The sequence below is a fragment of the Fundulus heteroclitus genome, chromosome 2 (assembly GCF_011125445.2).
Source record: "Fundulus heteroclitus isolate FHET01 chromosome 2, MU-UCD_Fhet_4.1, whole genome shotgun sequence".
Classification (NCBI taxonomy): domain Eukaryota; kingdom Metazoa; phylum Chordata; class Actinopteri; order Cyprinodontiformes; family Fundulidae; genus Fundulus; species Fundulus heteroclitus.
In genome coordinates, this window is record NC_046362.1 from 36,202,604 (window position 1) to 36,221,861 (window position 19,258).

The following is a 19,258-nucleotide window of genomic DNA, read 5'->3' on the forward strand; positions in this document are numbered from 1 at the left end:
TAAAGTACAGATTTTTTTATTTTTTTATTTTTTTTTTTTTACTTTTTTTGGATAAGCCATGTCCGGAATGACTAATAATCTTCACCAGCATACAGCTAAAAGGAGCTACGCCCTCAGGATAGCTTGGTTCTTGTCTAGAAATAAGGCAGGGAGCTCCGTCATCCTGGAAGAAGCTTTGAATAGAGCGGCTGGTTCAGGCACGTAATCAGGATTCCTCCTGGATGACTTTGCCTGAGGGTTTTACAGCCATTTATTCCTACTTTCTTACATCACATTACATTGAAATATTATGATGATGATGACCATGTAAGGTTTCAATTGGTTAATTTGCGATTTCTTAGTTGAATTAAGGCACACCTGTGGATGTAATTTGAAGAAGACACCTGACACACGCTGCTTCCTTGTGTGACATTGAGGAAAAATCAGAAGTAATCTGCCAAGGGTCAGGAAGAGAGTCGTGGACCTTCACCAGTCGGGTTTATTATAAGGTTCCATTTCAACATTCCTGATGGTCCAGCGTTCATCTGTTTAAACAAGCATAAAGAGTGTGGAAATGAAGAAGCTATTACTCCAAAACTAAGTTAAATAATGAGATTACAGTTTTCTTTAAAGGTAAAGAAAAAAAAAGTGTCAGGAAAATGTTGGTTAATCAACAGGCACAAAAGGGTATACCCAAAGTGAACAAATTAGGTGCAAAAAGGTTTAAAGACCACAAAGTCAAAGTCTATGAGTGGCCATCACCAAGCTCAGAGCTGGAAAGCTGTGTAATAATAATAATAATATTTGACCCATATTGGACAGTTTGGAAACTAAACTAAAAAATAGGAAATAAAATGTTGGCAATTCTGTCCCTGATTATTGTGACATTTAGAGACATGCAACTGAGGTGCATGTCTCTAAATATTAATAATATTAATTCTAATTTTTTAAAATGTTCACCAGCTGAAAATCATCACCAAAGTTATCACAGTAATGAATTAAATATTACTCAGAATACTTAAAACATACAATTAGGCGAGTAATAAATCTATAAAATTAAGTTAAGCTGAAATAAATTAACTTCTTGATTATATTGTGGTTTATTTCTGAAGAACTCTTGCTGAGGCATTTGGACCGGCCACTCTGACCTGTAATGTGCAACCCGCTGCGATAGAGGGCGCTGTAGAATTCCACCGGAAGCTCAAGTTTGTTGCCGGAAGTAAATCACGCACCGCGAGGGGAAACGCACCGTTTGGGCATGTGGAGTCTGTTTGGGCTTTCAGTTCGCACAGAAGATTTGTAAACCAGTCTAAAAGTTCTGCGATTTGGGGGAAAGATGGGGAAGAAAGGCAAGAAAGAGAAGAAGGTGAAAGGAGCGGACAAGACTGCCGCTAAAATGGAGAAAAAGGTTTCAAAGAGGTCCAAAAGAGAAGAGGTATCACTTGTTTCAGCAGAACCGATGCCGTTTTCATGCGACTCCACGACAGAAAACGATTTAAAAATATGTTTTCTTCCCTTTTATTGTGCGTCCAGGAGGATTTGGAGGCTCTTATCGCCGAGTTTCAGAACCTGGACGCTAAGAAGACCCAGGTCACAGAGACCACCTGTCCTCCTCCATCAGCGAGGTGAAGCACCTTCACTCTAAATTCACTGAGCTTTACCTGGACCTCACAGCAGGAAGAAAATATCTGCAGGATAACACAAAGTTCGAAATAATTACACAACAGGAAAAATAAAGATTTCAATAACTTGATTGCCATTGCATTGTTCAGGTCTACAGTTAATAATATTTGTAATGCACTTTACATAAAACAACTACAACCTGCTAGAAGTGAGGTAGGCAGATAAAAAACAATGCAGTATATATATATATATATATATATATATATATATATATATATATATATATATATATATATATATGAATAACTAGTGCAACAACATTATTGTGTAAAATTCATGAGTTCTGCTAAAAAGAAATGTTTTTAGTCCTTTTTCAAAAGTCTCATTTATTTACGCGGCTCCATTATTTAACAGTAATTTAGTCAAATAATGTAGAGCAGGTTGGAAAACAGAGAATGGAAAACAGATAATAAACAGCCTGTAACAGTAACACTAGGGAGAACGGGGAGCAGGCTTGCGCAAATTGAAACAGAACAGTTTAGACATGCATGTGTAAGACAGGTGCAGGTCAGTTCATCATTTGGGTTTATTGTAGGGATGGGAGATATAGAAATACAATTTTTAGCACAATATTTGGTGTCAGTTGTTGTGATAACAATAAAAGGGTGGATGAATAGTATTTACTACATATTTACGATCTTTTTGCATGCATGCTTGACTTTGTAAAGTGCCCTGAGATGATGTGTTGTGAACTGGCGCTGTATAAATCAAATTGAACCTTCTTTTTTTTTACCATTGTGCAAATACAGATTATAAAAAAACATGCATACATCTAGAATAAGCTTTGTCAGAACACCAGTTACATGAATCCATTATTATATTTTAGATCTTTCCACATCTACAATAACTGTTACCTAACAAAATCTGTTCATAACAACTAAAACACAGGAATAAAAGAAAACAGGTTAAAAACAATGTAGATGAAAAAAGTAGATAAAACCAGAAGTGCCACCACAGTTTGAAAAATAAAAAGCCTGCGATCCTGAGCTTTGATATAAGTCAAGTTAAATAAGGAAGTGTAATTTTCATCACTTTAGAACACAGTATCTGCATCAATTATGTTTGTGAATTTGTTGTTATTTAATTAAACTAATGATGGTGAAAGCAGTAAAAGTTTAAATCCTGACAATACTGACATGGTTTTCAGACATCTTTAATTAGAATTTACTTTGTTGTCTTCCTCTTATCCGGGGTCGGGTCGCGGGGGTAGCAGCTTCAGTAGGGAGGCCCAGACGTCCCTCTCCCCAGCCACTTGGGCCAGCTCCTCAGGAGGAATCCCAAGGCGTTCCCAGGCCAGCCGGGAGACATAGTCCCTCCAGCGTGTCCTGGGTCTTCCCCTGGGCCTCCTCCCGGTGGGACGTGCCCGGAACACCTCACCAGGGAGGCGTCCAGGAGGCATCCTGACCAGATGCCCCAGCCACCTCAACTGGCTCCTCTCGACGTGGAGGAGCAGCAGCTCTACTCTGAGTCCTCCCCGGATGACTGAGCTCCTCACCCTATCTCTAAGGGAGAGCCCAGACACACTACGGAGAAAACTCATTTCAGCCGCTTGTATCCGGGATCTCGTTCTTTCGGTCACGACCCAAAGCTCGTGACCATAGATGAGGGTAGGAACGTAGATCGACCGGTAAATCGAGAGCTTGGCCTTTTGGCTCAGCTCTCTCTTCACCACAACGGTTCGGTACAGCGCCCGCTTCACAGCAGACGCTGCACCAATCCGCCTGTCAATCTCCCGCTCCATCCTCCCCTCATTCATGATCAAGACCCCAAGATACTTGAACTCCTCCATGGGTAGAGTGCCTTCTAGGGGTCCTCCCTGACCCCTAGAAGGCACTCTACCCATTTCTTTTTAGAATTTATTGTTTTGGTAAATTCTTATTGTGATAAAAAATTTTTTTCCTACAGATAAAAATTATGTGATAAGTGTCCATCCCCAGATAATTGCTTCTACTTTTACCACCAATCAAACCAAAGGAGACGTGTAACGATCAAACGGACCACGAAACAGCAAAGCCCTTCCAGAAAAGCTCGAAAAACTTTGATTAGATATTTTTCTAGGTTTTTCTAGAGATCAGAGATTTTCTGGCGAGTACCAAAATCTGCTTCCCTTCAAGGTCTGGCCTTTTTCTACCTTTCAGTTATGATTTTGACTGATTCCTTTTTCCTCTCTAAGGACTAAAATGCACTCAAACCCATCTGTACAAACCGCAGCGCAGCGGCTGCCTCTGACGTTTGATTTCTCTGTTTGTTTCAGGCTGAATGCGTCTCTGTCGGCGCATCCTGAGAAAGATGAGCTCATCCTGTTTGGAGGAGAATTTTTCAATGGAAAAAAGGTAGAAATGTATCCAAAGAAAGTTCCTCCATAATTTTAAAGAATAACCTAAGAAGTTCAAATTTTTTCTGTGTTCTTTCGTTGCAGACGTATCTCTACAACGATCTGTTTTTCTACAGCATCAAGAAGAACAACTGGGTTAAATCTGACATACCCAACCCTCCTCCCCCACGCTGCTCCCACCAGGTACCCCCCCCCCCCCCCCCCACCCCCCAACCCCAGCACCACTATGATTATCTGAAAGCTTTTATTTAGGCAAGGCAAGGCTAATTTATTTATATAGCACATTTCAGTACAGGAAGAAATTCCTGTAAAGCAAAGTGCTTTACATGATTAAAATACAAGTAGAAAAACAGGTAGAAAAACGAAATAAAAGCAAGTTGGAATAAAATGTAGAAACAAAATAGAATATGGAAAAATACAGCAAACATTAAAAACAGTTGGACTACAAAGTTGAACTAATACCGTTTCAGTAAAACAGTTTAACTAGAACAGTGGAAGGCAATCCTAAAAAATGTGTTTTTAACCTTGATTTAAAGGAACTCAGGCTTTCAGCACTTTTACAGTTTTCTGTGAGTTTGTTCCAGATCAGTGAAGCATAGGAACTAAATTTAGGCCTTTAGTATGGAAAATAATAAAAAATGTTTTCATTTCCATCACATTGTAGAAATTTACTGAGAGAGTTTGGAAGTCTGGGAAGAAAAACTATAAATGGAGACACGTAGAAACTTTCCAGCCACTAGAGGGCAGACTGCTGCAGCACCGATTGGCCAGATCTCACCTGTTAGCGGCGTTGATACACCTGAGGCCTGATGCAACAGAACTAACTCACCCAGGATTGTCTCTCTCCTCTCCGTTGGTCCTCCCATCAGGCGGTGGTGGTCCCGCAGGGTGGAGGCCAGCTCTGGGTGTTCGGGGGAGAGTTTGCCTCTCCAAACGGGGAGCAGTTCTACCACTACAAGGACCTCTGGGTGCTGCACCTGGCTACACACACCTGGGAGAACATCAAGTACGTCTGGAGGGGGAAGAGGAGCCATAAAAATAGAACCAATAATAAAGTGGAATAATTGACTCTTAGGTGCATTTAGGGAGCTGAAAGTGGTTTTAAAGGCTGTTTTATTAAAGCTCTTAATGAATCGTGTTCGTGTCAAACGAACGACGCTGAGTAATTAGTTTCTGCTTTGCGTTTCTTCCTGCTTTGATGAACCTTTTGTTCTTTTCCAGAGCTCCCGGTGGTCCGTCGGGCCGCAGCGGCCACCGGATGGTCCTCAGCAAGAGGCAGCTGCTGGTGTTTGGAGGTTTCCATGAGAGCACGAGGTAAACAGAAGGTCCCAGTTCATCTCTCTGAAGATATGAGTCCAGGGATCACTTCATCTCACAGGGTTTCTGCTACTGTCTTAGTTCTAGGCCTTGGAAATGCTAAATATTGTCAGATTTTAGATTAGATTTGCCTTAAATCTGGATTCAGTCGTGGTTCTGGACGAAGGTTTTTTTTTACGCTGTGAAAAACTACACGGCTCGGACATTTATCCTTCACTGCAAACACTGCAAAGGCTTTTTTTCTTCTGAAACTTTTATTATTTGTTTGAGGAATTAGAATAAAAAGTGTCACCAGGTTATCCACTGCAGCTCGTTTGTCAGAGCTAAGTGAGCATTTCCAATAAGCTTGGCATGAAATCAGGGGTTTCAGTGGTTGGGTAAAACCTGCCGTCTAGTCCTGTTGAGGAAAAAACACGCTGGACGCTTGTGACACGCTAAATAAAACGTAATTATTTCAATTATTCCAACTAAAGCCACCAGCGTCAGTCGCCTCCTGGTCCCACCGCTCTCCCTGAGCTTCAGCATGTTAAATCTCCGTCAGGTGTGGACGTAAAAGGCAATAAAGTCCTATAATCGGCTCCCAGTTTGAACGCACTCCACTTAAAATAACACGGCTGACCAAATATTGTGTCCAAGCAGCCATTTGCAATTGCTGTTTTATTGAGATTGCAATGATGATGATGATTTTATGTGTTTTGCAGCTCAGGGGTTCCAGTCAGGGTTGATGTCTAACAGGCAGCTGCAGAAAGAACCAGCTTTAAACTCTTGGTTCCCAGCAGCTTGCAACAAAGAAAACAATCTGACCTCATTTCTTTTATTATGAAAAACCCTGATTATAACTCAGTCAGGACCGCAAAGAGCTGTTATCTGGAAACTTAGAGAACAGGAGGATACGTCCCTCAGGTCTTATGTTCCTGGTTCACCAAAGACACGATCTTCAGCATCTGTTCATCTACGGCTAGTTTGTAAGGCATCCTGCTTTTTCTGTCCCCTTTTCTCATATTTTCTCACATATTTTATATTGCACCCCATGCTGGCATGGTCGGGCACAGGGACACAACTAGAAATAAGTCTGAAGAACCATCTGACAGCCTGGAGAACTGCCGGTCATGAACACTTAGCAAATGTAAGGAAATAAGGCAACCTTCTTCGTTGACCTAATTGTTTTAGAAATTAGAAACATTTATTGGAACATTTTCGTGAATAAAACAATGACTATCCTCTTAAGAATGTACATTCTTCAAACCAAACCTGTTATCTGCTTTACGTGTCGCTCTCTCTCGCTCCCTCGCAGCCTAAAAGAGCTGCAGCCATGCCTGTTCCTTTTTAAGTAGCTTCAACAGTTCTAATGTTGCTGCGACGTGGTGCGTTCACTGACACCCCAGTAAACTGGACATTTGAGTTGAAAAGCGTCTGATTGGTCTCTATTTTTGGAGACGCTTCAGGTCACGACTTCTCCACCTCCAGCTCGGATTCAGCCGTTTCCTCTCCTTCGTCTCCCTCCTCCCTCTGCAGGGATTTCATCTACTACAACGACGTCTACTCCTTCTCCCTGGACACCTTCTCCTGGTCCCGTCTGGCTCCATCAGGCTCCGCCCCCACGCCGCGCTCCGCCTGTCAGATGACCTCCACGCCAGACGGCACCGGCGTCATCATCTACGGAGGATACTCCAAAGTGGTACGTGTGCGAGCCGGGGTTGTACCGGGTTTCTCTCTGGGAGACGTCTCACGCCGTTGGTTTGGTTCAGAGGGTGAAGAAGGACGTGGAGAAGGGGACCATCCACTCCGACATGTTTCTCCTGAAGCGAGAGGGTAAAGATGGCGAAGGTAGGCCACTGGTTGTGGGTTCTGCTGTCTGACCTGATGGATTCCGCCTCTGACTGATTCTTTGTCCTGCAGAGAAGTGGTCCTGGTCCAGACTGAGCCCGTCGGGCAGCAAGCCTCCTCCTCGCTCTGGGTTCTCTCTGGCCGTGGGTCCGGCGGGGCGGGCGGTGCTGTTCGGTGGGGTTTGTGATGAGGAAGAGGAGGAGATGCTGGAGGGAGACTTCTACAACGACCTCTACTTGTACGACACGGTGAAGAACCGCTGGTTCCCGGGCGTGCTCAGGGTAAACCCGACGCTGCTTTGTTGGTTTATAACCGTTTCCTGACAGGTTCCTGTGGTTCTCTGCATGCTTTCCTCTTTAGTTTCTGCTCTGCTTTAGGGCTCCTTCAGGACCGTGAAACAGTTTCTGAAACTTTTTGGGTTCAACAGGTCCGGATCTTTGCAGAGGGATGAGCAGAGGAGCCGACCAAGAACGCTCAAAGCCTTCATAGCAGCAGTAGTTTCTCACTAGTCCAGGGTTCCTTTGCCATCTTGAAAAGAATCAAATTAGTTTTTTGCTTTTATCAGTTTTCTTTCCAGGTCTGGAAAAAAATTCAATACAGGAAGATAAACGAAATGCTTATGTTAATTTAATTTGCTACACAACTTGGTTTTAGCAGCTTACGCATAGCTGAACTGACACGTTCATTCAAATTTCAAAAAGGGCTGTTTCACCACTTCTTTGGACTCTAAGCAACGTTAAAATCAGGTCAAAGTAACAAAAAATTTTTTTTTGCCACTGTCACACCCAGAACCTTTTCCAGGCTGATAGATGTGAGCAACTTGATTTCTAATCTGTTCTTCGGTGTCTTTAGGTCGAGGGATGGTTTTCTTTTTCATCTTTTTGCCTATTTCATCTTGTCAGGTTCTTTTAAACGATTTCTTGATCCTGCAGATCTGGAGTTGATGAAGTTACACTAACAGATAACATGAGCAATGATTAGATTTTACTTTATTTATAACTTTCTCTTAATAAATTGTTATATGAAAGCTGCATTTTATGTTTGTCTTTGATATTAAACTCACAGCAAGAATTTCTTAATAATCTGAATCAGAAATGGCAAAAAAGAAGAAATCAGCACATTTTCTCTGCTAATTTAGTTTGAAGTTTTTTTTCTTCTTCAATTAACAAGAAAATGTTGTGGCAGTTCCGTTCACTCTGTACTTCTGTTCAGATTTAAAAACAAATGTTTAATCTTTTTAAAGAAATTGTACAAAGTTTTCTTTCGTGTTGCATCTGTAGGAGGAAATATTCCAGGATTAAACGCACCAAACAAACCTGAGGCGGTTATTTTGTGTCTGGCTCTTCAGGGAAATAAGTCGGAGAAGAAGAAACGACGAAGGGGGAAGAAGGCTGGTGCAGAGGAAGAGGGAGCAGAGACGACGAAGGAGGAGGAGGAGGAGGAGGCTCGAGGACCAACGGAGGTAGTGAAGGAGGTCGTGACAGAGGACGGCACGGTGATGACCATCAAGGAAGTGATCCCTGGTCCTCAAGAGGAGGGGGAGGAGGAGGATGAAGAGGAGGAGGAGGAGGAGGAAGAAGAAGATGGTAACAAGTGACAGAGATAAAAAGTGAGGTCTGACGCAGCTTTTATACTCAGATGGAGTTTTGTTGAACAGATTCAGCCTCGGCGCTGATGGCGGAGCCGTGTCCGCGGTCCAACGCCGTGGCGACGGTGCGTCAGGGCAAGCTGTACCTCTACGGCGGGATGTTCGAGGTGGGCGACCGCCAGTTCACCCTGAGCGACTTCTACTGCCTGGACCTGCACAAGATGGACCGCTGGGAGGTGCTGGTCGAAATGGACCCGAGTGAGTGAGCCAATCAGGGCGCGCGCTGCGGCAGGAACGCGGCGGCGGCGGCGGCGGCGTCGTCACCGGCGGCGGCGGCGGCGGCGTGCGCGCTGCTTCTGATTCCAGCCGGGGAGGAGAGGCTGTGAGGCTTCATGGTGATTTATGATTTCTGTCTCCACAGAGACGCAGGAGTGGCTGGAAGAGTCTGAGTCAGACGATGAAGAGGAGGAGGAGGAGGAGGAGGAAGCCAAAGGAGCAGAAGGGGAGGAAGAGGAGTCTGAGGAAGACAGTGAGGATGATGAAGGCAAGGGATTACTCAGCATTTTTTATGTGTTCGGCAACAAGTGCAGCATCAGGATCTCTTGAACGTATTTTAACTTTAATGGAAAACCGAGGCTACAGGTTTGTAGCTTATAAACTACATTTTATGACACTTTTACCTGAATTTAGTCGCTCCCCACAGTTTTCTCACACTTTTAATACATTTCTAACACTAGTTTATGTGCGACTGCAGGGGCCTTGTGGAAAATGAAAGACATAAAGGTCTGGGTTAAAGTCAAGTAAAAGTTTTTGTCTTCAGCGCCTTTAAACAACCGTGGGTCATGAACACTTAGCTATATAATACACTGGAGTGCTGATTTTGCCGAAAAACTGAAGTCACTGGCCGCCATCTTGCTACTCCCTACTCTCACAGAATCTCATAGGATTTGGTTGCAACAACAAGCAGTTTTCTGGCTGTGTGAAAACGTTTCACAGGTAATTCTACAGTCAGTGGATGTACTAACACTATCAACTACTAGGAAATTAGGTGCTGAAATATTTTACATGTTATTCATATTAAATATATCTATATAAGTATGTGTATATATGTATATATATATATATATATATATATATATATATATATATATATATATATATATATATATATATATATATATGTATATATATGTATATATATATATATATATATATATATATATATATATGTGTGTGTGTATATATATATATATATATATATATATATATATATGTATACATATATGTAAATATATGTTTTTGTATATTGTTATTTATATATTTATAAATGTTTTATATATGTATATATATATATTTAAATGAATAAAATGCAAAATATTTCATTACATGACTTTCTCAGTACTTGATAGTTTTAGAACATGAAAGTATATGGCATTTGACATTTTAAAAGTTTTAAGCCCCCCCCTGAACATGAGAAAATCCTCGTTATTCGATGCTGTAGCGCACATATTCCCTAGTTACTGGATGAAAATAGGGAGTACCAATATGGCGGCTGGTGGCTTCAAAGCGACTCGTTCTAACAGCGGGTGATTAGCACTCCAGTGTATAATAAAGCTCAGTGATCATGAAACTGCAGGACAGTCAGGGTACTTCCTGCTTTCTCTCACAAGCACAACCGTCTGGGTTTCATTAGAGTTTTATATGTCGAATCGACACAAAGTAGAAAATAATTAGGGTTTTTAACATTTTATGTTGTTTTTTTTGGTGGGAAAATGTGAGAAAATGGGAAGCAGTTAAACAGATATGAATCATAAGACGCTGTATTCAGTGACCAGACAACAGTAGCGTTGACGTCGAACCTTTCCCTCTGCGCCGCTGACCGCCGCTGTCTGGGCTTTCAGGAGAAGAAGAGGATCACCCGGCGGTGCAGGAGGGAGAGACGGTGACGGACTACCAGATCCGGACCGAGCAGTACTGGATAAAAGTTGCACGTGCCAACATGGGCCCGGATGCCAAGGACAAAAAAGTGGCCAAGGTCGCCGCTGCCATGGCGAAAGTCTTCTATGAAGACCAGTAGAGACTCCCAGAGTTAATGTGTGTGTGTGTGTGTGTGTGTGTCCACAGATTACTTTTATATTCCCATGTTAATGGACGTCAATCTGGCCTCAGATGCCGTAATAAAACTAGAGTTTCTAAACAAAATGGCAAAACATGAACGTCGGAACGATGCAGTGAACCAGTTTTACGCCGCATATATATCAGAATAAAACATTCTCAATACTTATAATTCTGTTTGTGAGAGGCCTGTTTAATGAAGATTTCTCTGAAATAGCTGAAATGACATTTTTAATTGATCACTTCATAAAGTTGTTACGTCGCAAGATAAAATAAACTTTTAATTTTACAGATATTCCAACAAAAAAAAAAACAGCTGCATTGCTGAAAAGACACATAATTTACACTGGTTCTTTGGATCTAAAAGACTCTGAGTATAAATTATCTGGCAGAAAAACTATAATAGTTGGTATTTAAAGTTCATCTCAAAACCTTGGAACCCTAAAAGTGACGTGTTTAATAGAAAAGTCTTTAATAGAAAAGTGTTTATTAGTAAAGTGTTTAATAGTAAAGTGGGGTTTGGGAGAATAGCTTTGAGCAGTCAGTGGATGAGGAGTCGGAGAAGGTTTTGTAAAATATGGCAGGAGATCTCGTAGAGGAGTCGGGTTAATGGCTACAGGAACCAATCAAGAGTTAAATTTACATCATGTGACTGTAGTACAAGGAAATGTTTCTTCGTTCCTCAAATCATCTGCGGTCCTGCTTCCTGACTAGTGGTTTGGTAAGTATCACACTTCGGGGATGCTGTAAGGAAACAATTACATGCACCAGCAGATGCAATCCTAGGCTGACAGGGTCCCATATATCCTCTATTTGTGCCCTGAAATTACATTTCAGCTGATTAAAAATGAACTTAATCACCCCATAAAGTCAAAATCATGCCTGATTTCAAAGCTAAAAATCCAACATGGCCTCCCTACAAATGAAAGGTAGATTGTTGCAGTATTGCTGTCAGTCTGAACCTCAGAGACACTGTTCTGTACATGAAACTGCCAAAGAGTCTATAAATCCCAGTTACGTGTGTTATTCTTTATTATCTACTTAGCGTGCTATCTGAGGCCTATAAATTGGTTTGTTTTATTCCTCTAGGCGCGGCGTATTGACGATCTGCACAGTGGAGCGGCAGGTTTTAAGGCAAACATGATGGGAAAGTTGCTGAAACATTATAAATTTGACATTTTGGCACCAGTGCCGATGAAATGAAGGAAAGCAGAAATAATAGAGCAAGAATCAGCCGTCATCAGTCAGGATTTGGAACAGAACATAATGTTCCTCATGCCAGCTGCAGATGTTGCTGCTCATTTTACACTGGGACTGAAGTTAAGCAGATAAAGTGAACATTTTTACCAGCATATTAATTCAATTCAAAAACCTCCTGTTTAGAGCTGCTTTCAGCCATAATAACTGGAACACATTAGATGTTTATTGATGTTTTCACTTAAAACAATCAGAGGAGGGTAGAGTAGCCAAGAATTGTTCTCCAGTAAGAGCAGCACTACTTAAACATAAGTTTACTCAAGTAAAAGTAAAAGGTTCTGAGCCAAGAAATTACTCAAGAATTTAAAAAATCTATTGAGTAAGAAGGCTACTCAAGTACTGAGTAATTAATCACAACAGCTGACGATTTAATATTTAAATTTATGTTAGCAGACAAAAATATAACATGTGCAAAATCTGGTATTTTAAAGACAAAAGATGCACTGAAGACAAAATAAACAATTTTCTAAGTTTTTTTTTTAAACATTGAACTTGAAAGCAACATTTACATACTGTATGTACATATACAGTAAGTTAGAACAGACCAAAGTACTTCCATTAACGATATCTGCTGTTTACTGTACGTTCATTTGACCTCCAAATGGTTCAATGAGCTCAGAAATTAGAAAATAACATTAAAAATAAGTTTGTGTACAAATAAGAAATCTCACTTCAACATAAACTCCAGGTTTTTATCTCTCTGGTACATTTTTGGTAAAAGCAAGTTTGTTCTTTATTCATGAAGTTACTCACAGGAGGTAGAGTGGCCAGAACTTTTACTCCAGTAAGAGTAGTGATACTTGACTCAATAATAATAATATGACTCAAGTAAAAGTAAAAAGTGCAGTGCAGTACAACTACTCCTAAAAGTACATTTTGCTCAAAAAGTAAATGTAACTTAGTAAATATAACTAGTTACTTCCTACCTCTGCAAACAATTTAATGTTTGTTTCTGTTCTCACAGCCGTTTTTATGACGTTTTTATGATGTTTTTGTGTTTTAATGATGTAAAGGACTTTACATCTTTACATCGGCTATATCATAGTATAAATAGCTAATTTAGAGTGTGTACACTTTGGAATCAGGTCATTTTGTATTATGTTTTATACATGAAAGCCTTAAAATCTGCAGAAGGTGTACTTTCTTTGAACTATGACTGATTTCTGATATCTAAATGAAAGCTGGACTCTCTCTCAGTTATTTATTGGACTCAAATATCTGATTGCCTGCTGTGGCCCCTGCAGACATTTCTTTCCTGCTGACGTTCACGTTTATCCTCATAAAGAGGAAAAAAGGAAGCCGCTGCGTCTGAAAGGGTCGTGAGGAAGAGGTGTAGAGCAGGAGCAGCCGAGGAAGAGGACGGGATGAAGGGAGTGTGTCAGGGAAGACATCAGTCTCAGCGTGAGACTCTCCCTCCGTGGCCTATTTTACCCTCCGTCAGTGTGCTGAACGAGGGATGAGGAGAGGCTGATGAATAATAGAGAAGATGGATAAAAACGAGGCTGCCTTCCTCTCAGCTCTGCTCGCCTTTCCTCCTTTGAACCTTTTTTTTTTAACTCAACTGCAGGAAAAAAACAAAAAGACTTTCATAAATAAGGAGTTTTTTTTAGGGGGGGGGGCTTACTGCTGACGTGGGGGAAACGTCACAGACACGTCACTCATGAATGAGTGTGGGACTTAGAAACTCATAGAATAGGAGCAGAGGCAGAATTCCAGCTTTTTCCGCACTTTCTGTTCACAAAATCCCCCCTAAGAGCCGCTGGGAAGCGTGTCCTCGTTCCTCCTGTCTGAAGAGATTCGTATGTAGATGAAGCTGTTGGAACGTTAACCTGAACACATTGTGTCCACAGGTCAGCTCTGGACTTATGGACCACTCAGAGGAGCGCTCTCATCGATCGCCTGGAGATGTCCCGCTCTGTGCAAACACAAGCAGATGGAGAGCAAACACACACAGGATCACCGTCTCTGTGGCCTCAAGTCCACTTTATTCAAAATATGAAGAGTGTTTAGAAAAATATGCTGGTGAAGATTCTCAGTCATCCAGGTCAAAAAAGTTAAAAAACAAATCTGGCCTTTTTTCCAAAGTTTGAAGACGTTTCGCTTCCCTTCCAGAAATCTTTCTCAATTCAAAAAGTCTGGAATAATGTGGAGCATCAAGCTTTATACTACTGCCCAACAAAGGCCTTGTAATGGCTTAACATGCAGATTAAACCGAAACTGGTCCACTCCTCTGTAACGCGGAGTCGTTAGGGTCATTATTGGCCTGGCTTACAGGAATGATGTTGTGATCACCTGCATGGAGGTGAGGATTGAGGTGAAAATTGGAAAGAATCAACCCTATAGCTGTGTTGTAAGTTTTAGAGAGTTGGAACCTGAGTCGTCCTCCTCTGTTTAAGGTTGCTTTTTCTCTCTTAACGTAGATGGCTTCCTTCACACCCCTTTCAAACCATCTGTCTTCTTTGTCCAAAATGTGAACATTTTGGTCCTCACAGAGTGTCCTTTGTCCTTTAGGTGTAAGTGGACAGCAGAGTCTTGTCCTGAGGAGGTAGCTCTCCTGTGTTGAGCCATGCATCTGTGGAGAGGCTGTTTGGTTTTTCCAATATAAAGATCAGAACATTCCTCACTGACTGAACTGCAGACACCACTCCACTCATCTTAGGTTTGGGGGGTTTTGTCCTCTGGATGCACCAGCCTCTGTCTGAGGGTCCTGTTTGCTTTGAAATGTTCTGGGATTTTATGTTTGGAGAAAATCCTCTTAAGTTTTTCAGAGACTCCAGCAACATATGGAACATATGGTACCCTAAGAAAATCCAAAAGACACACTGCAGAACATAATGGTGAAAAGTATAAACGCAAAAACATCGTCATCCCATATGTTCCTGGAGTTTTTTAACTTTCTTTTTTTTTTTAGAAAACTGAGTAGAGCCCAGAATCCTGATTACGGACTGAGAACGCAGCACGTTTCTTAATCAAATGATGTAACTGATCATTGATATTATAGGAAGGGAGAAAAAAAAACGGCGTCAGCATTTTTCTATTCAAACAACAATATTTATCTGCATAAACTGACAAATGCTTAAAGACTTCATGTGAAAATGAAGCAGTAACTTCATAAGAAACGTTCTCTTCCTCCTGTGTTGAAATGAGGAATGTTGAACATCTTGTAAAGTTCTACTTTGGTATCGATTTCACAAATGAGGGAATATTAAATCTTTTTAGCAAATCAGATTATTATTATTATTATTATTAATAAACTGCGGACATCCTCCATCCCAGACACGTTTTCCACTTCCTCCTGTCTCCGTCTCTCCTCGGTCTCAGACCTGCTGGTGTCGTCTCTGTTCTCCTGCTTCCAGTGTTTTGCAGGAGTTAAGCCAATTCCAGGCCAGATTACAGTAATAAAATCACTGTGAGTTTGAGGATTACAGCTGAGCTCTCTGAACACCCTGAGAGAGAGAAGGAGGCAGAAAACGGAGGAGAATCAGAGGATGGAAACGGGAGAGAGGGTTAGTGTGATTTCCTGACTCCAATAAAGGGATTATGACTTAATGAAGTTAGCAAGACAAAGGTCTGTTCAAATCCCAGACATGATCCGCATGGAATAGCCGCAGCCACCAGGCGTCTGCAACAAACCGCCGCAAACATACGGCTACAAGAAAAGCGGTCCATCTTTAACCTTTTCACCCTGAGCAAAGGATGGAAGTTAGTTTTTCCTTTAGGGTTTCTGTTTCTGTCCAAATGTGGCATAAAATTCATGAACAAATTGGCGGATTTTATTATTTTTGATCATCAGAGAAGGTTTCTGTTAAAGTCTTAAACTCTTCACCATTTCTTTGGATTTTGTCTCCAATTACATCAGCGGATATTTTCTCTTCTGTCATCTTTTAATAGTTTGAGTCTTTCAAAGTTGCTTTTTGGAGTTTTGATTGTATTTTTTTATGACTGATATATTGTTATTATGCTGTTAAATGTCGACCCTTAACATAACTACTAGAAGTGTAATGGTCAGAAAATCCAGTTCTCTACGTTTTTTTGGTTTACAATCAAGATTAACAAATAAAAAGTTGCCACTAGAGAGCTAACAGGACACCTGGTTTAAATCTCTAATTAATGAAGGATAAGCGCGTTTTAATTGATTAAATACCAATAAAACCACATGTTATCTAGAATTCTTGAGCGCTGCTGCAAAATGTTGCATTGCAGACTTGGTTCCACATATAAATATTCTGCATGTGTTCAGGTACAAACCTGAACACATGCACTTGTTAACTCAGCGAACCGACAGGATATTTTCTGTTCGGATATGTGTCCATTACACACCGGTTAATTATGAATAAAAATGCTGCTAACATCGAGTGATGAACCAGAGTTTAGGTAGATTACGATAACCAACTTGACAAAATGTATGTTTTAGACAAAACTTCAAATAAGCAGCAAGGCAAAAAGTGAACGTCATAAAATATGATTTTTCTTTTTGCTGCAGCAGGTGAATCTTAAATAGTTACAGTTTACCATTTTTAGGGGGAAACTCCAGACTATAAGGAAATTTATAATTTAACAGTAGCAAATATTCCAATACCTACAGAAAAAACCTTTGAAAGACTTTTCAAGGTCTACAGATTTGACCAAAATCACTTTTGAAAAATGGCTTTAAGGTTTGTCTGCTTGTCAGAATCAGAATCAACTTTAATCACCATGTTTGTGCAGAAAAACGAGGAATTTGATTTCGGCTCCATTTTTCTGTCATTGGACACATTTCAGGCATTAATGTATGAAAAAGGAGCCTAAAATTTGTGAATATGAGTATGTACAATGTTTGGATTGGTGTGAACAAACCTGGTAGTGTGATTGTTCAGAGTTCATCACACAGAGAGACGGCCTGTGGAGAGAAACGGTCTCTGCGGCGGCTGCTGTCAGCAGACAATGCTCTGCAGCGCCGAGCTGAAGGTAAACAGCTAAAGAGTGCAGCATGTGTGGGATCTGCAGAGATGTTACAACTGTAACAGGATGGTTTTTCAATATAAATGCACAATAATATTTATTAATCTGACCACAGAACCTTTTCTTAGTTGTCTTTGGGGTTCCTCCTCTCCTGTTTCTCCCCTTTTGTTTCCGTCATCCTGCGTTAGAGGGAGAGACCTTCATTAGCCAGCCTTTTGTGATTTATTTTGACTTTATTTCATAACTTCCAGTTATTTTATGCCCCATTATGTTTTGGTACAGTTGTTTACCAGCAGAATAAGGGCGAGTCAAGTGAGTTTTTTTGTTTCTGTGTGTCAGAATTAAAAACAAATGTTTGACTTCCCAGAAAAGAAGAAAAATTTAAGTTGAGCACAGGAACGTAATTACCACACAAATACACAAAAGTCCTACTACTTAAAGCACCTAAATGTTGAGAAATTCACTGCACAGGAAAAAAAATCACGACAGAACCAAAATGGGAGCGTAAAATCCAGCCCGGTAGAACCGTAACACTGGCAGTTAAACCGTCCGTCCGTCCGTCCGTCCGTCTTCTCCCTCTTATCCGGGGTCGGGTCGCGGGGGTAGCAGCTTCAGTAGGGAGGCTCAGACGTCCCTCTCCCCAGCCACTTGGGCCAGCTCCTCAGGAGGAATCCCAAGGCGTTCCCAGGCCAGCCGGGAGACATAGTCCCTCCAGCGTGTCCTGGGTCTCCCCCTGGGCCTCCTCCCGGTGGGACGTGCCCGGAACACCTCACCAGGGAGGCGTCCAGGAGGCATCCTGACCAGATGCCCGAGCCACCTCAACTGGCTCCTCTGGACGTGGAGGAGCAGCGGCTCTACTCTGAGTCCTCCCCGGATGACTGAGCTCCTCACCCTATCTCTAAGGGAGAGCCCACACACACTATGGAGAAAACTCATTTCAGCCGCTTGTATCCGGGATCTCGTTCTTTCGGTCACGACCCAAAGCTCGTGACCATAGATGAGGGTAGGAACGTAGATCGACCGGTAAATCGAGAGCTTCACCTTTTGGCTCAGCTCTCTCTTCACCACAACGGATCGGTACACTGGCAGTTAAACCTAACGGATTATTATTTCACACAGCTGGGAAGATCCGGCTAATATCTGAAGATTTACAGCAGACCATTATCTGCAGCGTTTCAGTCATCAGCTAAAAGGGATTCAGTAGTTCTGCTCTTTTAAGCCGCTTATGGCTGATTTGAGCCGTTGAAGACTCAGACGCCCACTAGACGTGGACGCACAAACACTGGGTGCATTAATGGATTGTGAGGCCTTCAGCGTCCTCATAAGTCGAATGTTACGTAACAAATGACACGATGGGCAGGTAGGAGGGTCATCACAGATCACACCATCCCGTGCTAAAGCAGCAGAGATCAACTATGAACTGTAAAATCATTTAGCTGAGCGGGCACAGTCTGCTCCTCATGTTGTCTTGGTACCTAAATTGTTACGTTCCAACTAACAAGGCCTTATGACTTAGTTCTCCTTCTTGGTACATTTAACCTATTGTAAATTCTCAGTACTTTGCATTGCTGCAATAAAAGCAGATTAAGAATACCAGGGCTGGGCGAAATGGACTTTACATTTTATCAGGATATATTGTGGTCCTATTGTGATAATGATAAAAGTGATGATAAAAAACTATTAGCAGCTTCTTTTTAGGTAACTTTGTGTCTTCATGTCGATTATAGCCCCATAAATACAAATACTGTCCTTAAAAAACACATTTAATATTGTAAGATATACTTACACAAAACTGGAAGTATCATCAGGACACTAGTTTCATAAAGAAATGTGATTTGTATTACTAAACGAAACACAGTAATGACATTTAATTATATTTTTGAATTTATTGACATTCATTGATGCTCTGAAGAAACATTGGAGAAAATAGCTAAAATAACAATCCTGACAGTTTCTGGGGGTTTTCAGACATTAATTGGAGATTGTCTTTGTCAAGATAAAACCCAGATTCTTATCACGATAAAACTTTTCACAATAACGATAAAACGATACGATAAAGGCCCAACCCTAACACCAGCCCTCGCTTCAGGTGATGTAGCCTCTGAGAGGTTTCTCAGTTTTTTATCCTCCAGCATTTCTGTGAAAAACAAGATAGCAGCTCAGGACAATTTTCAGAAGTTTTGTGGAAAAAGCACTAGAGAATAAACTAAGCGCAC

General features: G+C 41.3%; 1 protein-coding gene across 1 annotated transcript; it reads left to right on the top strand.

Annotated features, from left to right (window-relative positions):
* The first annotated feature begins 1,186 nt into the window (after nucleotides 1-1,186).
* On the top strand, nucleotides 1,187-11,016 carry klhdc4 (kelch domain containing 4). Its single transcript, XM_036126526.1, has 13 exons — nucleotides 1,187-1,414; nucleotides 1,513-1,604; nucleotides 3,917-3,995; nucleotides 4,082-4,180; nucleotides 4,867-5,003; nucleotides 5,219-5,311; nucleotides 6,830-6,992; nucleotides 7,063-7,141; nucleotides 7,214-7,422; nucleotides 8,490-8,727; nucleotides 8,799-8,987; nucleotides 9,151-9,273; nucleotides 10,631-11,016. Exons 1-13 carry the CDS (start codon nucleotides 1,316-1,318, stop codon nucleotides 10,804-10,806), a joined length of 1,776 nt encoding a protein of 591 aa, XP_035982419.1. The 5' UTR covers nucleotides 1,187-1,315; the 3' UTR covers nucleotides 10,807-11,016.
* The last annotated feature ends 8,242 nt before the right edge of the window (nucleotides 11,017-19,258 follow it).

Coding starts and splice junctions, on each gene's coding strand:
- klhdc4 (XM_036126526.1), top strand. CDS start 1,316: ATGGGGAAGAAAGGCAAGAAAGAGAAGAAGGTGAAAGGAGCGGACAAG. Junction 3,996..4,081: donor AATTTTTCAATGGAAAAAAG/GTAGAAATGTAT, acceptor CTTTCGTTGCAG/ACGTATCTCTACAACGATCT. Junction 8,728..8,798: donor GGAGGAGGAAGAAGAAGATG/GTAACAAGTGAC, acceptor TTTGTTGAACAG/ATTCAGCCTCGGCGCTGATG.